General features: G+C 38.7%; 1 protein-coding gene across 1 annotated transcript in view; it reads right to left on the bottom strand.

The window, feature by feature from the left end:
• The window catches only part of MALRD1 (MAM and LDL receptor class A domain containing 1), a 594555-nt gene that overhangs the window by 17328 nt on the left and 556657 nt on the right, over positions 1–20570 (bottom strand). The window contains exons 37-38 of the mRNA XM_039478847.2: positions 17956–18032; positions 17764–17860 (exon numbers count right to left, since the gene is read on the bottom strand). Coding sequence (XP_039334781.2) covers positions 17764–17860; positions 17956–18032 — 174 coding nt within the window. The remainder of the gene's footprint in view (positions 1–17763; positions 17861–17955; positions 18033–20570) is intronic.

Consider the following 20570-nt stretch of genomic DNA (forward strand, 5'->3'; position numbering starts at 1 on the left):
TTTGAAAAATAAGTGTTGTACACCATGAGTATGACAAATTTCCAATACTTTACTTGACTGATGAGCGTTTTTGTTTATGCAATATTGGATAATTAAATGGATCAACACTTGACATACTGCATAAATTGTTGAACCACTATTTTCTAAATGTAACATGCATGATGATGCAATCACACATAAGTAAATGATCCACTCAAAGTGAAAAATATACCAGTGAATTTTTAATGTAACAGTTCAAAATCCATGGATGTGGTTTTAGATTCTACATTACAACTGCATTTTATGAAACTATCCCATGTAACGCTTTGGTGTAATAGAAAAATATACATAATTATCTCAAAAGCTATTAAAAGATATCTTCTATATTTTTCCATTCTTGCATTGCTATGGTGAAATACCTGAGACTGGATAATTTATAAAGAAAATAGGTTTAATTGGCTCATAGTTCTGCAGGCTATACAGGAAGCATAGTGGCTTCTGCTTCTGGGGATGCCTAAGGAAATATACAGTCAGGTGGAAGATGACAGGGAAGCAGACATGTCTTACATGACTAGGGATAGATCAAGAGACATATGGGACAGGTGTCACACAGTTTTAAAAAACCAGATCAGCACATATACATCATGAAATACTATGCGGTCATAAAAAAGGATGAGTTCATGTCATTTGCAGGGACATGAATGAAGCTGGAAACCATCATTCTCAGCAAACTGATGCAAGAACAGAAAACCAAACACTGCAAGTTCTCACTCATAAGTGGGTGTTGAACAATGAGACCACATGGACACAGGGAGGAGAACATCATACACGGGAGCCTTTCAGGGGGTGGGGGGCTAGGGGAGGGATAGCATTACAAGAAACACCTAATGTAGGTAACAGGGTGATGGATGCAGCAAACCACCATGGCACGTGCATACCTATGTAAGAAATCTGCACGTTCTGCACATGTACCCAGAACTTAAAGTATAAAAAAAAAAAAAAAAGAATAAAAAAAAACAGATCTCACAATAACTCATTATCAATAGAATGGCACTGAGGGTATGGTGCTGACCCACTAATGAAAATTCCGCCTCCATGATTCAATCACTTCCCACCAGGCCCCCACTTCCAACACTGGGAATTACAATTGGAGGTGATGTTTGGTAGGGACACAGATCCATACCATATCACATCCTTTTTAATACATATTTGTGTGAAGTTGAATAGTTTCAATGTGCTTCAACAAAACAGGATAATGGTTTTAATGCATAAGCAGATGTAAGAATCCCATACCAGCCCTCAGTAAAGATTTGTATTAGTTTGAGTAGTGATATGATTTGGATGTTTTGTCCCCTTCAAATCTCATGTTGAAATGTGACCACCAATGTTGGAAAGTGGGCCTACTGGGAGGTTTCTTGGCCATGAGGGCAGATCCTACAGGAAGGGCTTAGTGCTACCCTTGCAGTAATGAATGAGTTCTCACTATGAATTCATGAGAAATCTAGTTGTTTACAAGAGCATGGCACCTCCTCCCTTTCTCTCACGCTGACTCTTGCCATGTGATGCAACAGATTCCCCTTTGCTTTCTGCCATGATTGTAAGTTTCCTGAGGCCTCACCAGAAGCACATGCCAGCATCATGCTGTTTGTACAACCTGTGGAGCTGTCAGCCAAACAAACCTCTCTTCTATATAAATTTCCCAGCTTCACGTATTTCTTTATAGCAATGCAAATAGTCTAATACAAGTAGCTTTGTTCTACTAAGTATTGGGATTTCAAATGTGAATAAATACTTATTTACTTGGCTAACACACTTTTCCTACAACAAGTTTTTGCTAGTTACCTGTTCTGGAAATGTTTTTTTCTCTCCCTTTGTTCAACAAATGTGGCACCTCAAAGGCCCACAGTTGGTAAACATCATTTTTAAATAAAATGTTATGTTTTAAATACATATAAATATTATACATATACAAAGTATTTATATGTATACTTATAATACAACATATTTGTATATGTAAAGTATATGTATTTATACAAATATGTATATGTAAAGTGTATGTATTTAAACAAATACAAAGTATTTATATGTATACTTATAATAAAACATATTTGTATATGTAAAGTATATGTATTTATACAAATATTATATATGGAAAGTACATGTATTTGTATAATACAAATGTATTTATACAAATACATATACTTTACCTATACAAATATGTTTTCATAATAGGTTATAATAGATATATTATTGTCATTTAAAAATATATTAATAAACATAATTGTAAATATGGTAAGTCTTGATAGGTATAAATCACCTTAAGAAAAAACTCTTGGGGGTCACTAAGTTTTTAAAATGTGATGGTATGTTGAGACCAAAATGTTTGAGAATGGTCAATAAGGGGAAATAAGGAGAAATAAATTTCATAGCAATTTAAATATTAAGAGGAAAGTGTGCATGTACATGTGTATACACTGATAAAATTTTAAAGAAGATACATCAAAATACTAACAGGATCTAACTCTGGGTGATGAGATTAACTAACATTTTAAATTCTTTTCTGGCATGTAGTTGGATTTCCCAAGTTCTATTTATGTGTCTGTTGTGCATTGGAATATCAGGGTAGGGGTGATAGTTTTACAATTTGGAAAGATCACAAGGTGTGTCCCCAACTTGAGCTCTCCACCTCCACCATGCCTACACACTTCGTAGGACATTTGCCTAAATAAAAGATGAGAGCTGCATGCCTCATGATCTTTCCTTCTCAGTCTTTGCTGATTCCCCTCTTTCATCATCTCTGCTCAAGCCATCTCCTAGTCCTGGGGCACTACTCACACTTTTTGGATGTGTCACATTGATAGCAGGAGGGGACAGGGAAGTGCTGGGCAGAGAAGGGGAGGTGCCTGGTGAGGGCTCCATGTCCAGGACTGTGCCCACGGACCTAGGTGAGGAGGCATTTCCGTTTTCTTGCCCAAATGTTGTATTTCTCAGACCATCTTGGCCTGCCAAGCCCCCATGCTGTGCCTATAAAACCCTCAAGACCCTAGCAGGCAGACACACAAGTAGCCGGACGTTGAGAGAAGCACACTGACGAAGAACACACAAGCGCAGCAGACGCCTGCAGGTTGACCAGCAGAACGATGTGGAGTTTGCCTGCTGGGGTGCTGGAGGGGAGCCCAGTCACTGGGCAGCCAGACTCCAGGGGAAAATCACCTTCCAAATCCATTCCTTTCTGGTTTCCCCATCTTCTGAGAGCTACCACCACTCAATACAAACCCTTGAACCCATCTTCCAAGCCCACATGTGATAGAATTTTTTCAGTACACCAACGCAAAAATCCAGGCTACAGAAAGGCCTCTGTCCTTGTCACAAGGCAGAGGGTCTGCTTGAGCTGAATAACACGAGCCACCTACAGACAGCTAAACTGAAAGAGCACACTGTAACACACGCCCACTGGGGAGCTGTGAAAACTCAACCCTAGACACTGCCATGGGGTCAGGTCCTCATAACCTGCCCGTTTGCACGCTCCCCCTAGAGGTTTGAGCAGTGGGGCAGGGAGGGAGCAAGCCCCACACACTCATAACATGCTCTGCAAGAAGGATAATGGAACTTTTCCCATTTCAACATTTTTTTTCTTAAGTCTTAAAGTTGCTTTTGAATGCATTTCTCATTGGCTAGAACCTTTGCCGGCTCCGGAGCCAGACTGACGACTTCTCTGCACACCACTGTGCATTGTGCATTTTACCACGAGTACGTGTAGTACTTTCTCTCCTTGCAATAAAACATTTTCCCAACTAGATTGCTCTATATGAAAACTCACTCCACTTTCCTTATTAAATTCTCTTAGACATATAATCTCTTGGGTTGAAAATGAATTGTAATACTGCGGTCTTTGTGATTGTCCTTAGCACCTACCTAGCAACTTGCTTCTTTCTAAATATTTTTCAGACAATTAAACGTCGACAACCTATATAAGAATCTGTCCAGACAAATGGACATTATACTTTATACTCCTCCATTAAAGTATAAACTATTATTTATTCTTATATTCCTAGCCCCTAACACAGTGACTAGCACATAATAGGTGCTTAACAGATGTTTGCCAAAAAATACATGAATGAATTGCTAAGATTCTCTGACTTTTGTGTTTCTTTCTTTGAAAAGATGAAAATAAAGTGGTCTTTGAAGAACTCTGATTCATTAGTGAGCTTGAAAATCCAACGCAACAAATCTACCATATTATCATTAACGTCAAACCAAAGACTGCCTCTCCCTTTCCAGTGCTTTCTATGAAGTAATCGTATATGTTTGATATATGCTTACTGCATCTATTTATTTACATTCATGTCTCTGGAAGATTAATTTCCCATGGGCAGAACCAAAGTCTTTATTCTCCAGCTTGCTTACGAAACACTATTTGAGCTCCAACTATATGCCATATCCCCTACTGCATAGCCACTCAGAGTGTGGTTATGTATGGTTTTGGTCTTACCTGGATATGGCTCCAGGATAAGATAAGCGTAAGAACTGAGAATAAATGTTTAGAAACATTCATAGGAATTTGACAGAGTAATTTTATGTCTGTTGGTAAGAATAAGAAATTTGGACTCGTATTTTGTGTGTCTTTTTATTTCCTGTTTCTGTGTGTGTGTGTGTGTGTGTGTGTGTGTGTGTGTGTGTCTGTGTGTGTGTGGTGTTAAAGAGTGGAGAGTTTAATAGGCAAGAAAGAAGGAAGAAGGCAGAAGGAAGAAGCTCCCCCATACAGAGAGAGAAGGAGGGAGACTCCAAAGCTGAAAGAGGAGACCACCCTTTTATTTCCTGTTTCTAAGAATTTTTTAAATTATATTTTACAAAGTATTGATATATAATGGATTGGAAACAAAAACAAAAACAGAGCTGTTCTTCAACACACATCATTTGAGTGGCTGTGTTCTACTGACAGGGATATGAGTAAATATTCACTTACCTGGTTGACTTCTATTTTTCATCCAATATGGTTTTGCTAACTATCTCTTCTAAAACTATTCTCTTCTTTCCCTTTATGAATGTGATATCTCCAGGTTTCTACAGTTGGAAAGGTCCAGGTACTGTCTAATCTTCTCTGATCAGAATGAAATATTTTTCCCTGCAAATTGCTCTATATGAAAACCCACTATAATTTCCAAATTGGATTCTTATAGATGCATAATCTGATTGAAAACTAATTCAATGTTAAAGTTAATTATCAGCTTTCATGATTTCCCTTAGCAATCACCTAGCAGCTTCCTTTTTCCTAAATATTTTTTAGACAATTTAAACTGAACAGCCTTACATAAGAATCTGTCTAGAAAAATTGTCTTAGTTTATAATGACTCTTGAATATCCACAAATTTCTTTAAGTATATCTCATTTTGGATTTATTAATACATTTAGTTAAACTGTTCTGGATCTATGAAAAATTTCAGTTTTTGGGACAATAGAAACATTGAAAAAGGCAACAAAACTGCATTTTCTTGTTATTTTAAAACAACCTATTTAAAAACAAATTATAGGCATGCAAGGTCACAATTATGATTTTATTAGATTTCTTTAAAATCATCTTTCTCTATTAAATTCCTAGTTAATTATCCACTATTTTTTTTTTCATCCTTGACCTGTGCTCTATTCACACTAACCATGCAGCTCTGAAGCTGACCCAAGTGTTTTATAGAACTGATGTTTATGGTTTCTTTAACTAAACACAGAAATTGATATTTGTCTTATTTGAGTTCCTTTCTCAGGAAACCAACCATCAGGCCTCCCAGCTAGTATCAAGGACCTGAAACTCATCAGACCACTGCATTTGGACAATAAGATATCAGATGCTTCACCCATTATGATTGTCCACCTGACCACCTGCTCCATGTCGACCAGCTCCTCTTCCTTATCCCTCTCCAATTCCTGTTTTTCCCACACTTGGTTACATTTCTTCCCCGCTATATAAATCCCTGATTTTAATTGGTCAGGGAGATGGATTTAAGACTGATCTCCCATCTCTTTGGCTACAGGACGCCATTAAAACCTTCTTCCCCGGCAATCTTTGTTGTCTCAGTGATCGACTTTCTGTCCAGGCAGCAGCAGGACCTAGACCAAACCACAGGTGTTTCAGAAACAATTCCCTGTCACAGTTTGTGCCATACATGTACACATGCTGCTCTATTTTTTGGTATGCTTTTCTTTGACACTTGGTGTATTTCAATCCATGTGTCCAGATTTGAGTGATATCTTTGCACCAACCCTTTCTCAGCCTTCCAACCATATTATTATCACCTTCAAACCAAAGACTGCCTCTCCTTTTCCAGTGCTTTCTGTGAAGTGATTGTATATATTTGATATATGCTGACTAAAGTATTGAGATTGTTTGCTTTTATATATACCTCTTGCATTAGAATATGAACTGTCATTTATTCTTATATTACTAGTCCCTAACACAGTGAGTAGCCCATAATAGGTGCTTAACAGATGTTTGCCAAAAAATACATGAATGAATTGCTAAGAGTTTCTGATTTATATGTTTCTTTCTTTGAAAAGATTAAAATAAACTGGTCTTTGAAGAACTCTGATTCATTAGTGAGCCTGAATATTGAACACAATAAACAGGTTGTGGAAGTTGGAAGAGTGTCCCTAAAGATGCATTGAAGGAGATATGATGTGACAGAAGATTTGAAAGCAAAAAAGAGCCTATCAGGAAGATAAGAAAGCAATTATTAAACAAAAATTAAGAAGCCAATCTCCCTCCCAAGCTTCCATCCTTTGGTAACATTATTGATTCACACTAGTCATAGGTGCTGAATATATTTGCTACATGCCATTGGAAAACTATATAACTTACTACCAATAAAACACTCACTTCTCTTTACTCTCTTTCTTCATTTACCCAAGTCACCTCTTTTAAGAGGCATCTCTGATTTGCCTACAACACATCCATCTACACTGATTGCTTGCACAAGGAAGCAATGCAACCCAGAAACGTCAAAAACTGAAAGGTTGCCTTCTTGCTGTGTAAGATTTACTGTGAACAGAGGGAGGATACTGAAAAATGCTGCAACCCTTGCTCCAGGGACAATCTCTGCCAAACAGAGATATACTGACGAAATTATAATGGTAAAATATCTATCAGACCAGCTAATTAGAATATGGAGGCATAATATGGTAAATATGTTTTATACAGTTTGTATTGTTCTGTACATTGCTTGGAGTTTATGTCCAAAGAAAATGGATTTAGAACAACCTGGGATACTTAGCAATAACAACACACAAACACATGTATATCAATGAAGCTTGTGTAATTCAAGCCAATATTCCTGATACCTTGCATGTAAACTGATTTTGTATGGTCAAATAATATCTTAAATGATCAGTGAATTGACTAAAGAAATATGAGATACTGGTTAAAACAGGAAATCATTTTGAAATGCATGTGAAATTTTTAATCATGTTTCATCAATTAATAGGACTATTACTTTTTAAAAAAGGGTTCATCATGTACCCATTTCCCTAAGAAAAATAACAAAAGAGTGATACCCTTATCAGTAAAATTGGTAATTAGGTTGTCAGCTGCCAGGCTCTGCTTTTCAGGAACTTCAAGACAGAATCTGTCAGACATATAGACATTCAAATTAAATAGTCTAAAGTGAGGACAATATTGGAATGGCTGAGTATAGTCTCTCTGCTTGTTTTGATTTGTTTTTGAGACAAGATCTTGCTTTGTTGCCCAAGCTGGAGTGCAGTGGCAAGATCATGGCTCACTACAGCCTCCAACTCCTGGGCTCAAGTGATCCTCTCCCTCAGCTTCTGATTTTGCACCTGCCTGTCAAGTTATTTATAAAATTCCCACCATGTGTTAGGCAAGATGCAAGACGTGCAATGCTGTTCCTACTTTCCAGAGGTTTATCAGCAAATAGAATTACAACAAATGAGCCCCAGACTTTGTTGTTTTAACTATCAGTCAGTTGTGTAGTCAAGACCAGCATAAAGTTGTCGAGTGCCTCAATTAATCGTGAACTGTAAATAAGGCATCTTTTTAATGTTTAAAATGAACATTAACTCTTTCAGGGAGTTGTAAGGAAAGATGAGTTTAGAACACTACTCGGTCAAATTAAAGGCACCCTAATAGCTTCAAGATTTAACGCTGAGTTACACTACAACTTAGGAATACTTAGGAATTCCAACTTTTGGGAATACTTAGAACCCAAAAGAACTAAGCTCGATATTCTATTTAAATCACAAAATTTCAGAGCTGGGACAGAACCTTAAAATAATTTATTGTTTCCCATTATGTTTTGGGGGTGAATTGCTCATATAAAATAAAATAAAAATAAAAAGCAAATCTCTTTCGTTAGATTTCAAAGATCTTAACTACCTCTCTACAACACACTTTTCTAAATGTAATGTTTCCCTTCCCATACTATCTAGTTGTCTTCATCATTTTTGAAACCACAAGTTTCTGCATTTTTAAAAATTTTCTTGAACTCCTTTTCCACATCTCCACCAGATTTCTTCATCCTTCAGATCTCAATCCAAATGCTTTCTCCTTTTATAGCCCTCTGAATTCATCCATCCAAATTGCTGGCTCTCCACTATCATCACCTTCAAGTAATATATCAAGCTGTACCTCTCATTTGACTCTGAACAAAGAGGTCTGACTTTGTGAAATCTCTGCGAAAAGGGTAGGGGGTAGAATGTTTTATGGGTGGAGTAAGTAATGATCGGGTTGAAAAAAATCCTCTCTTTCCTTTGAAGCCTCTTTCTGGGCGCCACCCTCCGCCTTTTTTTAACCGTTGCAGGACATTAAAACAAGGTTAGGGATTAAGGGGAAAAAATCAGAGAGTAAGTTGTTTAGGCTTCTCTTTAAAGAAACAAAAAGGAGGAGGAGGAGGAAGATTAAATGGTGAAGGAGGAATAGGAGGAGGAGGAATCACATTGGTGGCCTGACCCTGTTTTTAAGGGTAAGGTTTTAAAACCCTGTTCTCCATTTCCCTTTTCCTGCTTAAAGCTAATATTTAGCAGGATTGTCAGAGCATGGCCAATATATGCAAAGGGACTAGGATTTGGGAGTGAGGTTTGCGGATCTCAAACTGTGAGAACAGCTTTATTTTTTGTAGGTGAAGGCATACGTGGACAAGCGGAAAGAGTAAAGGTTTTGCAAGCATTACGAAATGACCTCAGTTATTGTGCTAGTGAAATTCCAGTTTGCTAAGGCTAAGTATTTCTGGGACCAGGACAGGCTCACTAGTGACACTTGAGCTGCAAAAGCAGCTGTATGCCTTGAGGCAGAGAGTAAGCAAGATTTTGATTTCAGCTAAGGATAAATATTCATCAGTGGGCGCAGGCTAAGCCTATCTAGGGATGTCACACTTGGATAGCAGCTAAACTTCTGCCTTCAAAGATTCACATTATCATACAAATGTTTGCAGTGAGAAAGGGTCTGATAGAATATAATATTACAGGAATAGATATTTTGTTTGGGTCAGGGCCAACCATTTAAGAATGGGTTAGCTAGTCTAAGATTTGGTATCCTAATCATCTCTCTCTTTTTTTTTTTTTTTTTTTTTTTTTGTAGAGATGCGGTTTTGCCATGTTGCCATGGCTAGTGTTGAACTCCTGGGCTCAAGTGATCTACCAACCTCAGCCTCTCAAAGTGCTGGGATTACAGGCATGAGACTCCGCTCCTGGCCTCTTTCCTTCCTTGTCAGAAATATAAACAAGTATCATTCTCTTATTCATTTACCTTCCATTTTATCCCCATAGTATTTTGGTTTACATTTCTATCATAACATTCATCAGAGTCAAACATATATTATAACAGAATATCAATCAGAAAGTGGAGTTATTGTTTGCTGACACAAAGGAAGTCTCAATAAAGGTCCGTAGAAGGGAATTATGAGACTTTGTCAAGATCACATTCACATCTTATAATTTCCTACTCAGCAATCTTTGTACTGTTGCATACTTACTATGATGAACTAAACATTTGTGTCCCCCCTCCCAAATTTATATGTTGGAGCCCTAATAAAGTGCTGGCATTAGGAGGTGAGGTGGAGCCCTTAGAAGTAATCTGGTTTACATGAGGCCACGAGGGTGGAGCCCTCATGCTGTGATTAGTGCCCTTATAAGAAGTCAAAGACATTCCAGATCTTTCTCTCTGCCATGTACGAATACAGCAAGAAGGTGGCTGTCTGCAAGCCAGAAAGAGGGTCCTCAACAAAATCCAAACCTTGATCTTGGACTTCTCAGCCTCCAAAACTGTGAGAAATAAATGCTTGTTGTTTATACTGCCCAGTTTATGGTATCTTGTTATAATAGCCCAAACTGACTTACAATTCTATGAAAATTACTTAGAATATTTCTAAATCTAAACTTTTCAAATAAATTTTCACACGAATATATGTTATTTCTCAGCATAACTAAAAAAAGTTTCTGATTTTTAACTTTTGTTAATTTACTAAATTAGCACAGTGCTTCAAGAGGATGTGCCCCAATGCTGAGTAGCAAACAGTTATTTATTGCAAATGTTTCCCCAGGCAAAGATGATACAGTCTAACAAAGGAAAGCAACGAGCATAGTCAGGCTACTGGTAAGGTCAGAATAAATGGCTGTTGATTTTTACCCTTTATTTTGTATTTCATTTATTTTTTAGTCAGAGTCTTGCTCTGTCACCAACACTAGAGTGCAGTGGTGAAATTTTGGCTCGCTGCAACCTCCACCTGTTGAGTTAAAGTGATTCTCCTGCTTCAGCCTCCTGAATAGCTGGGATTATAGACATGACACCACACATGGCTAATTTTTGTATTTTGAGTAGTGACGGGGTTTCACTATGTTGGCCAGGTTGGTCTTGAATTCCTGACATCAAGTGATCCACCTGCCTCAGCCTCCCAAAGTGCTGGGATTATGGGCATGAGCCACCGTGCCCGGCCTATTTGTACCTTTTAAACTTGATTTATAGATATAGATTTGATGATTACATCTCTCATCTTTTACTGTGAACTCTTGAAGGCTGCTGTATTTACTCCTTCCTTTAACGTGTCACAAATGAGAATCTGGAGTATTTTAAACCATGAGGGTCAGTGTAGCAGACAGTTTTCAGAGACTCTTTATGACGACTTCTTTTTTGGCCAGTCCCTACCATGAGACTGCCTTGGTATGGTTTCTCTGTGGCTATGGTGTGCTGTGGCCCTTGCCCCATATACATTCATCCTCTGGGCAACACTATTTTGTTACAGGGACAGGAAGCAGAGGAAATATACCTACAGAGGGAGAATCAAAAGTAGACAAGCAAAAAGAAACAGAGATGAGAGGCAGATGAAGAATGCCTCTGGTTCAGACCTTTCTGAGGCCCCACTCATTCATTCTCTCCCTTGGGCTCTGAGACATCCTGTGTCTTTACCCTAAATTCATTATTTTGATCAAATCAGCTTGAGTTGCTCTTTTCCCCGTACTCAAAGTGTCCTCACCGGCACATTAGGTGGCAAGCAGCTAACAGAATAGTCACAGAATGTATAATAAAATCCAGGAAATCAATTCTCTAACAACAACTTTAAGAGGCTTCTTCCTGTGCTTAGCTTTGTCTGAGCGTACCATGCTCCATCCCATGTTTTTAAAAAGTAATAAAAGACATTTTCTTTCAAGTTACTGAAGGCCTCTTGTGCCACAGATTCTTTGTACAAAATCTAATAAAAAATCTTAAGGTTAAGGTTAATTTTGAGATGGTTTCCTGCTTACATGAAGTTCTGTGTATCTCAAGGTTTTGGTATTATTTTCAAGGAGAGCCACTGTTATTTCATTTAGCCATCTCTTAGCCAAACATTTCAACTTACTTTAGGGCTTAAATGATTTCATGCAAAACAGATTGATTTTGAGGTTTGACTTATAATATCATTATGTGGATGTAAACAATGGATATAAACAATGCTTTTGGTGATACTTTGAAGTAGATAATCTTAAATGAAGTCTAGATAATATTCAGCAATCATATATTAGATACAATTAGTGCGTACAATCCCAGATACTGGAAATATAAAAATAAGGATAAATATGGAAATAGCTGTTACAACATGATGTCTTTGTTGCTATAACATTGTTGCTGAGGACAGTGTTCTGAGTGACTCGCCTTGACAGGGTGGCAGGAAATATTTGCCTGGTATCATATATGCATGCAGTTGGATAGCTCTGCCAGGCAGAAGGCATGAAGGGTCTCAAGATTTTGGGGAATAGTGAGACTTTTCCCAAGAATAGGATGTGGAAGAATGGGAACAGCAAAAAATTAAACTTGGTGTGATTTTTGAACATTATCGCTTGAGTATTTCCTAAAATAATTTTGAAAGTCTATGCATCTGGGCCAGGCATGGTGACTCACAGCTGTAATCCAAGCACTTTGGAGGCCAAGGCGGGTGGATGACCTGAGGCTGGGAGTTCAAGACCAGCCTGACCAACATGGTGAAACCCATCTTAAAAAAAAAAAAAAAAGAAAGTCTATGCATCTCCTTTTGCATCTTTAAGTTCATATCTAAGATTTTTAATATATGTTTACATTTCTAACATGTTTATGTTGTTGATGTGCTTTAAATATAATTGCATGAAATTTTAAAGATGCAAATTGAGCTCCTTAAAGCTAAAGAAATGTTCTGCCATCTAATCTAAAGGGCAAAGACTGTCTGGCTGTCTATCCAATCAATGAAATCAGAATTGTCTTTTTAGCAGAAGTTTAACTGTATTGTCCAATTCAAATAGATGTGTTAAAACACTTCCTAGCACAATCATCTCTATTGATTGTGATTTCTAATTCTAAGGGGTTAGAAGAGAAAGGAGGGAAGAGAAGGGAGAAGGGAGGAGGGAAAGAGAAGGTGAGAGGAAGAAGAGAAAGAGAAAAGAAGGAGAAAGGGGGGAGAGAGAGGAAGAGAAGGGAAGGAGGGGAGAGGAGGAGAGGGATGGGGGAGAAGGGAGGGGATGGTAGGAAAGAGAAAAGATAAGAGGGGAGGAGAGGGGAGGGGTGGGGAGGGAGGGAAGGGAAAGGAAGGGAAAGGAGGGGGGGAAGGGAAGACAGGGGAGAGGAGGGGAGGGGAGAGGAGGGGAGGGGAGAGAAATACAGAAATTTGACAAAGGTTTATCTCCTGCTCCTTTTTTTCCATATTGCTTGTCTTGCATCTCATCTTTTGCTACTTAGGTTTCTTTTTTGGGTGTTTCAGTCCCCAGTCGCCCCTCTGCTCCATTCTTCCAGGGCATATTCCTCTCTTTCCCCCGCATAGTTGTAAGGTAAAGAAAAGAACATTTGAAAAAGAGGAAATTATAAAGGAGAACAGCAGGCTGGTGCACCTTCCTCAATCATATCCCTTTCAGAAGGGAATACATGACATTTGAGCATCTGCAAAATGATTCCCTAGAACTATCTGGGCCACATCCCTTTACGAGGCCCTTGAGGCCTGAGAGTAAGCATTCTCCGATCGGAAGACCTTGAGTAGAGTGAACCTTTGGATCTGCCTAGCCATCTGCTGAGGCTGGTCTGCTCGCTTCCTTTGAGGGACTTTCTGTCTCTCTCTCTCTCTCTCTCCATCTCTCTCTAATTTTTTAAAATTTTATTTTTAGAGACATGGTCTTGTTCTGCCACCCAGGCTGGAGTGCAGTGGCAGGATCACAGCATACTGCAGCCTTGACCTCCCAGGCTAAAGCAATGCTCTCACACCTCTGCCTCTCAAATAGCTGGGACTACAGGCATGCACCACCACACCTGGCTAATATTTGTACGTTTTGTAGAGACGGGCTTTGGCTATGCTGCCCAGGGTAGTCTTGAGCTAGCAATGCCCTCACCTCGGCCTCCCAAAGTCTTGGATTACAGGCCAGGCATGTGCCACCACACTTGGCCTGAGGGAGTCCTTCTCTCTTCAGTTCAACCCGTAAGAACTTCATTATCTTGGTTCTAAGAGCGGGTGTGGATCAAATGACTCAAAAGGTCACTAAGAGTGACAACCAGTCTGGGTGACAATTGTTTTTGTCAGTCAGAGGGAATAAAGATTTGTGTTTGGAGATTTGGGAAATCAGAAGAGAAGGTACCAAGGACAGGGAAGATGACAGGAAGGTAACCAGCAGGTTAGAGACAGAGACATTATCTTGCCCTAACCCACTTCTATTAGGCAGTAGAGACTAAGACTTGAGTCACTCAAACATCGAGTATCACAACAAGGTAGTTTAAAAATATGAAAGTGCTTCTATTTTTTGCAATTATTCCTTTCTTCCACATTTTATTAACCTCCTTCCTTCCTGGTCCAGTTCATCTATCTTGGACAAATTTCATAAACCTATGGTCACTTTTAATGATTAAAACTTTGTCTAATCCACTTTAAGGCTGTGAAAGCCAAATTCCGACCGTTATTTGTCTCCTACTTTTTCCCCATGGCACACTGCAGATTTGTGCAAGGCTGCTGCGTGGGGAAAGGAAAAGGGGGAAGGTTATGCTTTGGCTCTGAAGCATACCCCACTCTTTTGTCAAGGCTTAGCTGTATGGTGTAGACACAGAGAAGAGCTGGAAACAGGCTGGAATCTTCTTAGGTAACTTGTTACTTGTCAATAGTAGGGTGGTGTCTTCTATTGCAATGGGTTAGTGTAATTCTGACTTCTTTTGCTTGACTTTCCTGTTGTTGTGGCCTCCATGGTGATAGTGTACAGATTGTGTGTGTGTGTGTGTGTGTGTGTGTGTGTGTGTGTGTCTAAATCAATTTCACTTAGGACGCTTCTTTCACTGGATGACTTTTGACATATTATGATATATTAATAGTTTGTTTATTTGTTACCACCCAATCTCATGTTGAATTGTAACCCGACGTGTTGGAGGTGGGGTCTGGTGGGAGATGTCTATGTCATGGGAGCAGATCCCTCATTCCTTGGTGCTCTTCTCACTGTAGTGAGTGAGGTCTCACCAGATCTGGTCATTTAAAATTGTGTGGCACTTCCCCGCTACACCACTCTCTCTCTCTCCCGCACCTGCTTTCTCCATGTGACGTGCAAACTCCTGCCTTGCCTTCTGCCATGAGTAAAAGCCTCCTGAAGCCTCTCCAGAAGCAGATGCCACTGCTATGCTTCCTGTACAGGCTGAAGAACCGTGAGCCAATTAAACAATCTTTTAAAATAAATGACCCAGTTTCAGGTATGTCGTTGTAGCAATGCAAGAATGGCCCAATACACCTTTTAAAGGAAAGGCAGTTATGTCTACCTTCAGCTCAACCCTGCCCCCATCTCCCTGTCTGGAAAGGGCATCGCTTCCCTTGAATGACCACTGCCTGAACAGCCCTGCAGTTTCAATTTATCTCTATTTTTCATGTTTCCTCAAATGAACTGAAAGTAAACTCCAGCTTCCACATTTTCTGTGGATCCCCACAACTGAGAGATTGTACAATTTCCTCCCTCCCTCCTTTCCCTCTAATACAATTTCCTCCATTCCCAGGAATATTATGCCATGCTTTTATTATTATTATTATTATGTTATACTTTAAGTCCTGGGATACGTGTGCAGAATGTACAGGTTCGTTACATAGGTTTACCTGTGCCATGGTGGTTTGCTGTACCCATCTACCCATCACTTAGGTTTTAACCCCTGCATGCATTAGGTATTTGTCCTCATTCCCTCCTTCCCCTTGCCTCCCACCCTCGACAGGCCTCAGTGTGTGATGCTCCCCTCCCTGTCTCCATGCGTTCTCATTGTTCAACTCCCACTTATGAGTGAAATATGCAGTGTTTGGTTTTCTGTTCCTGTGTGAGTCTGCTGAGAATGATGGTTTCCAGATTCATCCCTGTCCTTGCAAAGGACATGAACTCACTCCTTTTTATGGCCACACAGCATTCCATACCACAGTCTTTTTAAGACTTGCTTGGGCAGAAAACTCCAGTGGCATCTACTTTTAAAACATGAACCCCCAAATTGTCTTAACACTCCTAGAAACGTTTTCTTTACACTTTACCCTGACGCAGCTCTGGGGAGTAGATTTTGTAGATTTTTCACCTGTTTTCTAGGCATCATCAATCTAAACTATTGATTCTCTTGAAGCCTTTCCATCATTGGTTTTGGGTAGTGCTGGTGATGGTATTTTAATCTCCTTCTCCATTTCTTTTCCCAGGAAAGAAGAAAACTCCTCACTAAAGATACTGCACAAATCCAAAGACAATAACTTCAAAGACTTTCATCCTTCTTTCTTTCCAGTCATCTCCAGATTGGAGTGCAGTGGCGGCCCGACCTCAGCTCACTGCAACCTCTGCTTCCCAGGTTCAAGTGATTCTCCTGTCTCAGCTTCCCAAGTACCTGGGATTACAGCGGTGTGCCACCATATCCAGCTAACTTTTTTGGTATTTTGGGAAAAGCCGTATTTTCCTCATGTTGGCCAGGCTGGTCTCGAACTCCTGACCTCAAGTGATCTGCCCATCTCAGCCTCCCAAAGTGCTGGGATTACAGGTATGAGACACTGTGCCTAGCCCAAGACAGTCTTAAAGGGTTAAAAATACAATTTTTTTAAAAAAAAATGAACACCATAGTTCTACAATAACTTTGCTATAATTCCTGTTATCAAGATAGGTGTCTGCTTATTAACATGATTTCAGACTAGAGATCTGAAGAGAAGTCATCAGGCAGTATGTACAAATTGACACCAAAGAAAACAGTGAGTTAACCTTTGCTGAGTGACATAGCTGGTGCTGCAGCAGATCTGAATTTCTGACCAAAAGCTCAGGTGTTGAAGACATGATGCACTTCTTTAATTTCTAAAATTTTTATTAAATCTTTTAGTAAGCCCTTATCTTGCTGAGTTCATAAAAGCCAATCACTTTCATTACTTGGTTGACTTGGAACCCATACTGGGAATGAGAAAATGGGTAATGAGTAGAAAGGATCCAGGACCCTTAATGGCACTGTGGATTGTGAGGGTCTTTGGGTCTTGCATGAGCCCAGCCTGCAGAGTTCCTTCCTGCAGGTGCAGCAGCTCTTGGCCCCTGTTTTGTGCATTGCTCAGCACATGGGATGCTTGGGCTAAAACGTTAGTGGTGCGACTCCTGCCTCCCTATGTGATATGGTTTCGCTGTGTCCCCACCCAAATCTCACCTTGAATCCTAACAATTCCCATGTGTCATGGGAGTGACTTGGTGGAAGGCAACTGAATCATGGGGTGAGTTTTTCCCATACTGTTTTCATGATATTGAATACATCTCACAATATTTGATGGTTTTATAAAGGAGAGTTCCCCTACACAAGCTGTCTTGCCTGCTGCCATGAAAGATGTGCCTTTGCTTCTCTTTTGCCTTCCACCATGATGGTGAGGCCTCTCCAGCCATACGAAACTGTGAGTCCATTAAACTGCTTTCCTCTATAAATCACACAGTCTCAGTATGTCCTTACTGGTGGCGTGAGAACAAACTAATACACTGCGTAAGCCAAGAAAGAATTTCCTTTGCCATTCTGCTATCTTCCCCAGGCACCACCAGAAATGGCAAATATAGTCCCTCATCTGTTTTTAGTCTGTGGATGATGTCATTTTTCTCTTTTTGGAGCCCTCAAAAAGGTTCCTAACATAATCTGAAAAGTAAACTTCAGGCTTTATAGTAAAAAAAAAAAAAAAAAAAATAGCAATTCTTGTTAGGTAGCTCCTGCTTTCTGCCCAGAAAAATAAATCCATAAAGCATAAAAACACTAAAGTTCCCTGTATATAATATGGGATGAAAGAAAAAATAGCAAAGGAAATGTTGCAGAAATTTTTTCTGCTACTAAATTCAGCAACTAAAGATACCACTTACCTTATCTGCACTTTTCTGTTTGCAAGAAAACACAAGATCGCAACTATGATATGAGTCATCAGGAATGCTAATCCAATACCCAGGAGAGTCCATATATCTGAGATTTTAAACAGATGAAAAAGATAAATATGAATTGAAATACATAGAGACCACCCCAAACTGAGCCATTTGATTAGTCATAATGTCACCTACTGTTCTGAGAGTACATGAAGTCTGTAGGGGGATTAAACTTGACATGGCATCTATTTCCTTTCCATCCTTGTCCACATCTGGAAATTAGATAAAATTAGACAGTTATAAAACAGAAAAACGAAAACATGTTTGAACAGATCTATCATCGGGTAAAATGATGAATGTCAGTAAATAATGAGATACCAGGAACATGGATAACTTTGATAAGACACCAAAAACATGAAGCCAAAGCAAAACCAAAATTAAACTGTATTGTTTTCATATCATGTGTAAGATAATTTTTTTCAATATTTATCTTATTGACTTTATAAGACAGAAACACAGTTTCCACAACATTCTTTCTTTTAAAAAACTGACTCATTTTTTACCAGTGTACAATATTACTTTACTTTATCCATGATTTCCCTCAAATCCAAAAGGGGGTGCATTTTTCTTTAGTGAAGAGATTTATGAAGTTACTTCAGAAAACCAATGGAGAAGATTCAAATTTTACATTACCATAAATATAAACCAGAGAACATATTTATTTCTCATTACAAAGAAATAATCCTTCAAGTGCTTAGATTTGGAAATAGGTTAATAATCTCATCTGATGTACTAGTAAAATCTCAGACATTTACTAGGATTCCATCACCTTTGTTTTATTTAGGGACATACATGATGAAACTTTTTTCTTTTTTTCTTTTGAGACAGAGTCTTACTCTGTCACCCAGGCTGGAGTGCAGTGGCACAATCTTGGCTCACTGCAACCTTCGCCTCCCGGGTTCAAGCCATTCTCCTGCCTCAGCCTCCCAAGTAGCTGGGATTACAGACACCCACCACAACTCCCGGCTAATTTTTGTATTTTTAATAGAGATGGGATTTTGCCATATTGTACAGGCTGGTATTGAACTCCTGAGCTCAGGTGATCCATCCACCTTGGCCTCTCGAAGTGCTGAGATTACAGGCGTTGAGCCACCACACCCAGCCCATGATGAAACATTTAACGCTGATGTGGATGGTCTTGAGAAAGTTAAGAAAGAAAGAGTACCTTCTACCTCTAAAGGAGATGAGGTCTATTGCTAAGCAGTAAATGTATTGAAAATTTTCTTGTAATATGTTTGTATATGTATGTGGAAGTTTACATACACATCCTTGTTTACCAGAATTGACAGGAAATAAATTATGATGGGTTTGGTCAAATTTCATGCCAACTTCACAGTACATGCTACAAAACAGGATGAAAACCTAGCTTTTGAATATGTGTGTATAAAAAGGAGCATTAGAAGCAACGCTTCTTCAGCACAGCATATTGAATTTTCACTTAATCTATCTTTTACATTTGAAAATTTGTATGCTCAAAAGCAATTCCTCCACAAAAGCAATCAGCTTCTTTAAATATTAAAAGCTTAGAGGTTCATGGACGCCTACCAGAATGCCTTTTTTTCTTTAGTAAATATTATCTTAAAAGTAGAAATTGAAGACAATTTGATTGTTCTAATGTTTATGCAATTGGAATTAAAATAAATTAGAATTATGGGAGATTGGGATATTTGCTTTTTTTTTTTTCTCACAACCCTTAAGATGCATTCCTTGTCAGTCTTTATTGGGCCTTATGAATCCTACCTGCCAATCCTTCACACATGTGCACACTGGTATGATCTAGAGATGAGGACACGTTTTCACTCTGAGTTAATTCAATTCCTTTAAATGTTCAAAATGCCACTTTCCTGGCCTTAGGGCTACAGTAATCATCTTAGACAAACAGTACATATTTGAATGTGCCTATTAAGATAAATTTTAGTGGAGACTGTCTTGGAACACCAGTTAAAAAAATAATGGAGAAACTCAAGACATACGGAGAAAGGATACAAATGCTGTCTGTCTGTCTATTATTCTTTCGTACTATCTTATTTCCACCTATCTATTATCTATATTGCCTATTTATCTAAATGTATATATATTTATGTATAAAACCTGGTGATGAACAAATAGAGAACTGAGTGGCCTTTTGACAGTTCTACGGGGAGTTCAGCTAGACTGAAATAATTCTTATGTTAATTGTATGTGTGTGTGTGGTATCTGCATGTGTGCATGTTCTATGAGAAGGTAAAGGCAAAATATGCATAGAACAAGGTATAAAACCAAAAATAAAGACTGAAAATTTGTTCTTACATTGATAAAAGTTTGTCTATAAAAATAACAGGAAGGTTTGCTGAGAAATAAACCTCATCACCAATTTAGAGGCACAGGATATTCTCCAACTCTGAACTGTAATAGAAGCATATACTTCCCTCTTCACCTAGCTTTTCCTCTCAATAATGTATCATGGACTTCCTTAAGGTCAGATGTCTGTACAAACAACTGTCACAGACATTTATTTTTAGAAATCATTGTACTGTATTTGTGTATATAAATATATATACTTTTAGTTTAAACATTTTGTTGCTGTTTTCCTTGCCTCTCCTTCTTTCCTCTTCACCCCAATATATAAAGGTGGATGAGGAGAAGGAGAAGGGAGAAACATTTTCTGGGTTGCAGAAAGAAGCAAGTGAGAATATTCAACATGCGTTTTCATCTTTATCAAACTAAACCTCCTCCATAGAAAATCCAGTTCAAAGTAATTGTGGCAGTCT

The sequence above is a fragment of the Saimiri boliviensis genome, chromosome 8 (assembly GCF_048565385.1).
Source record: "Saimiri boliviensis isolate mSaiBol1 chromosome 8, mSaiBol1.pri, whole genome shotgun sequence".
NCBI classification, from domain to species: domain Eukaryota; kingdom Metazoa; phylum Chordata; class Mammalia; order Primates; family Cebidae; genus Saimiri; species Saimiri boliviensis.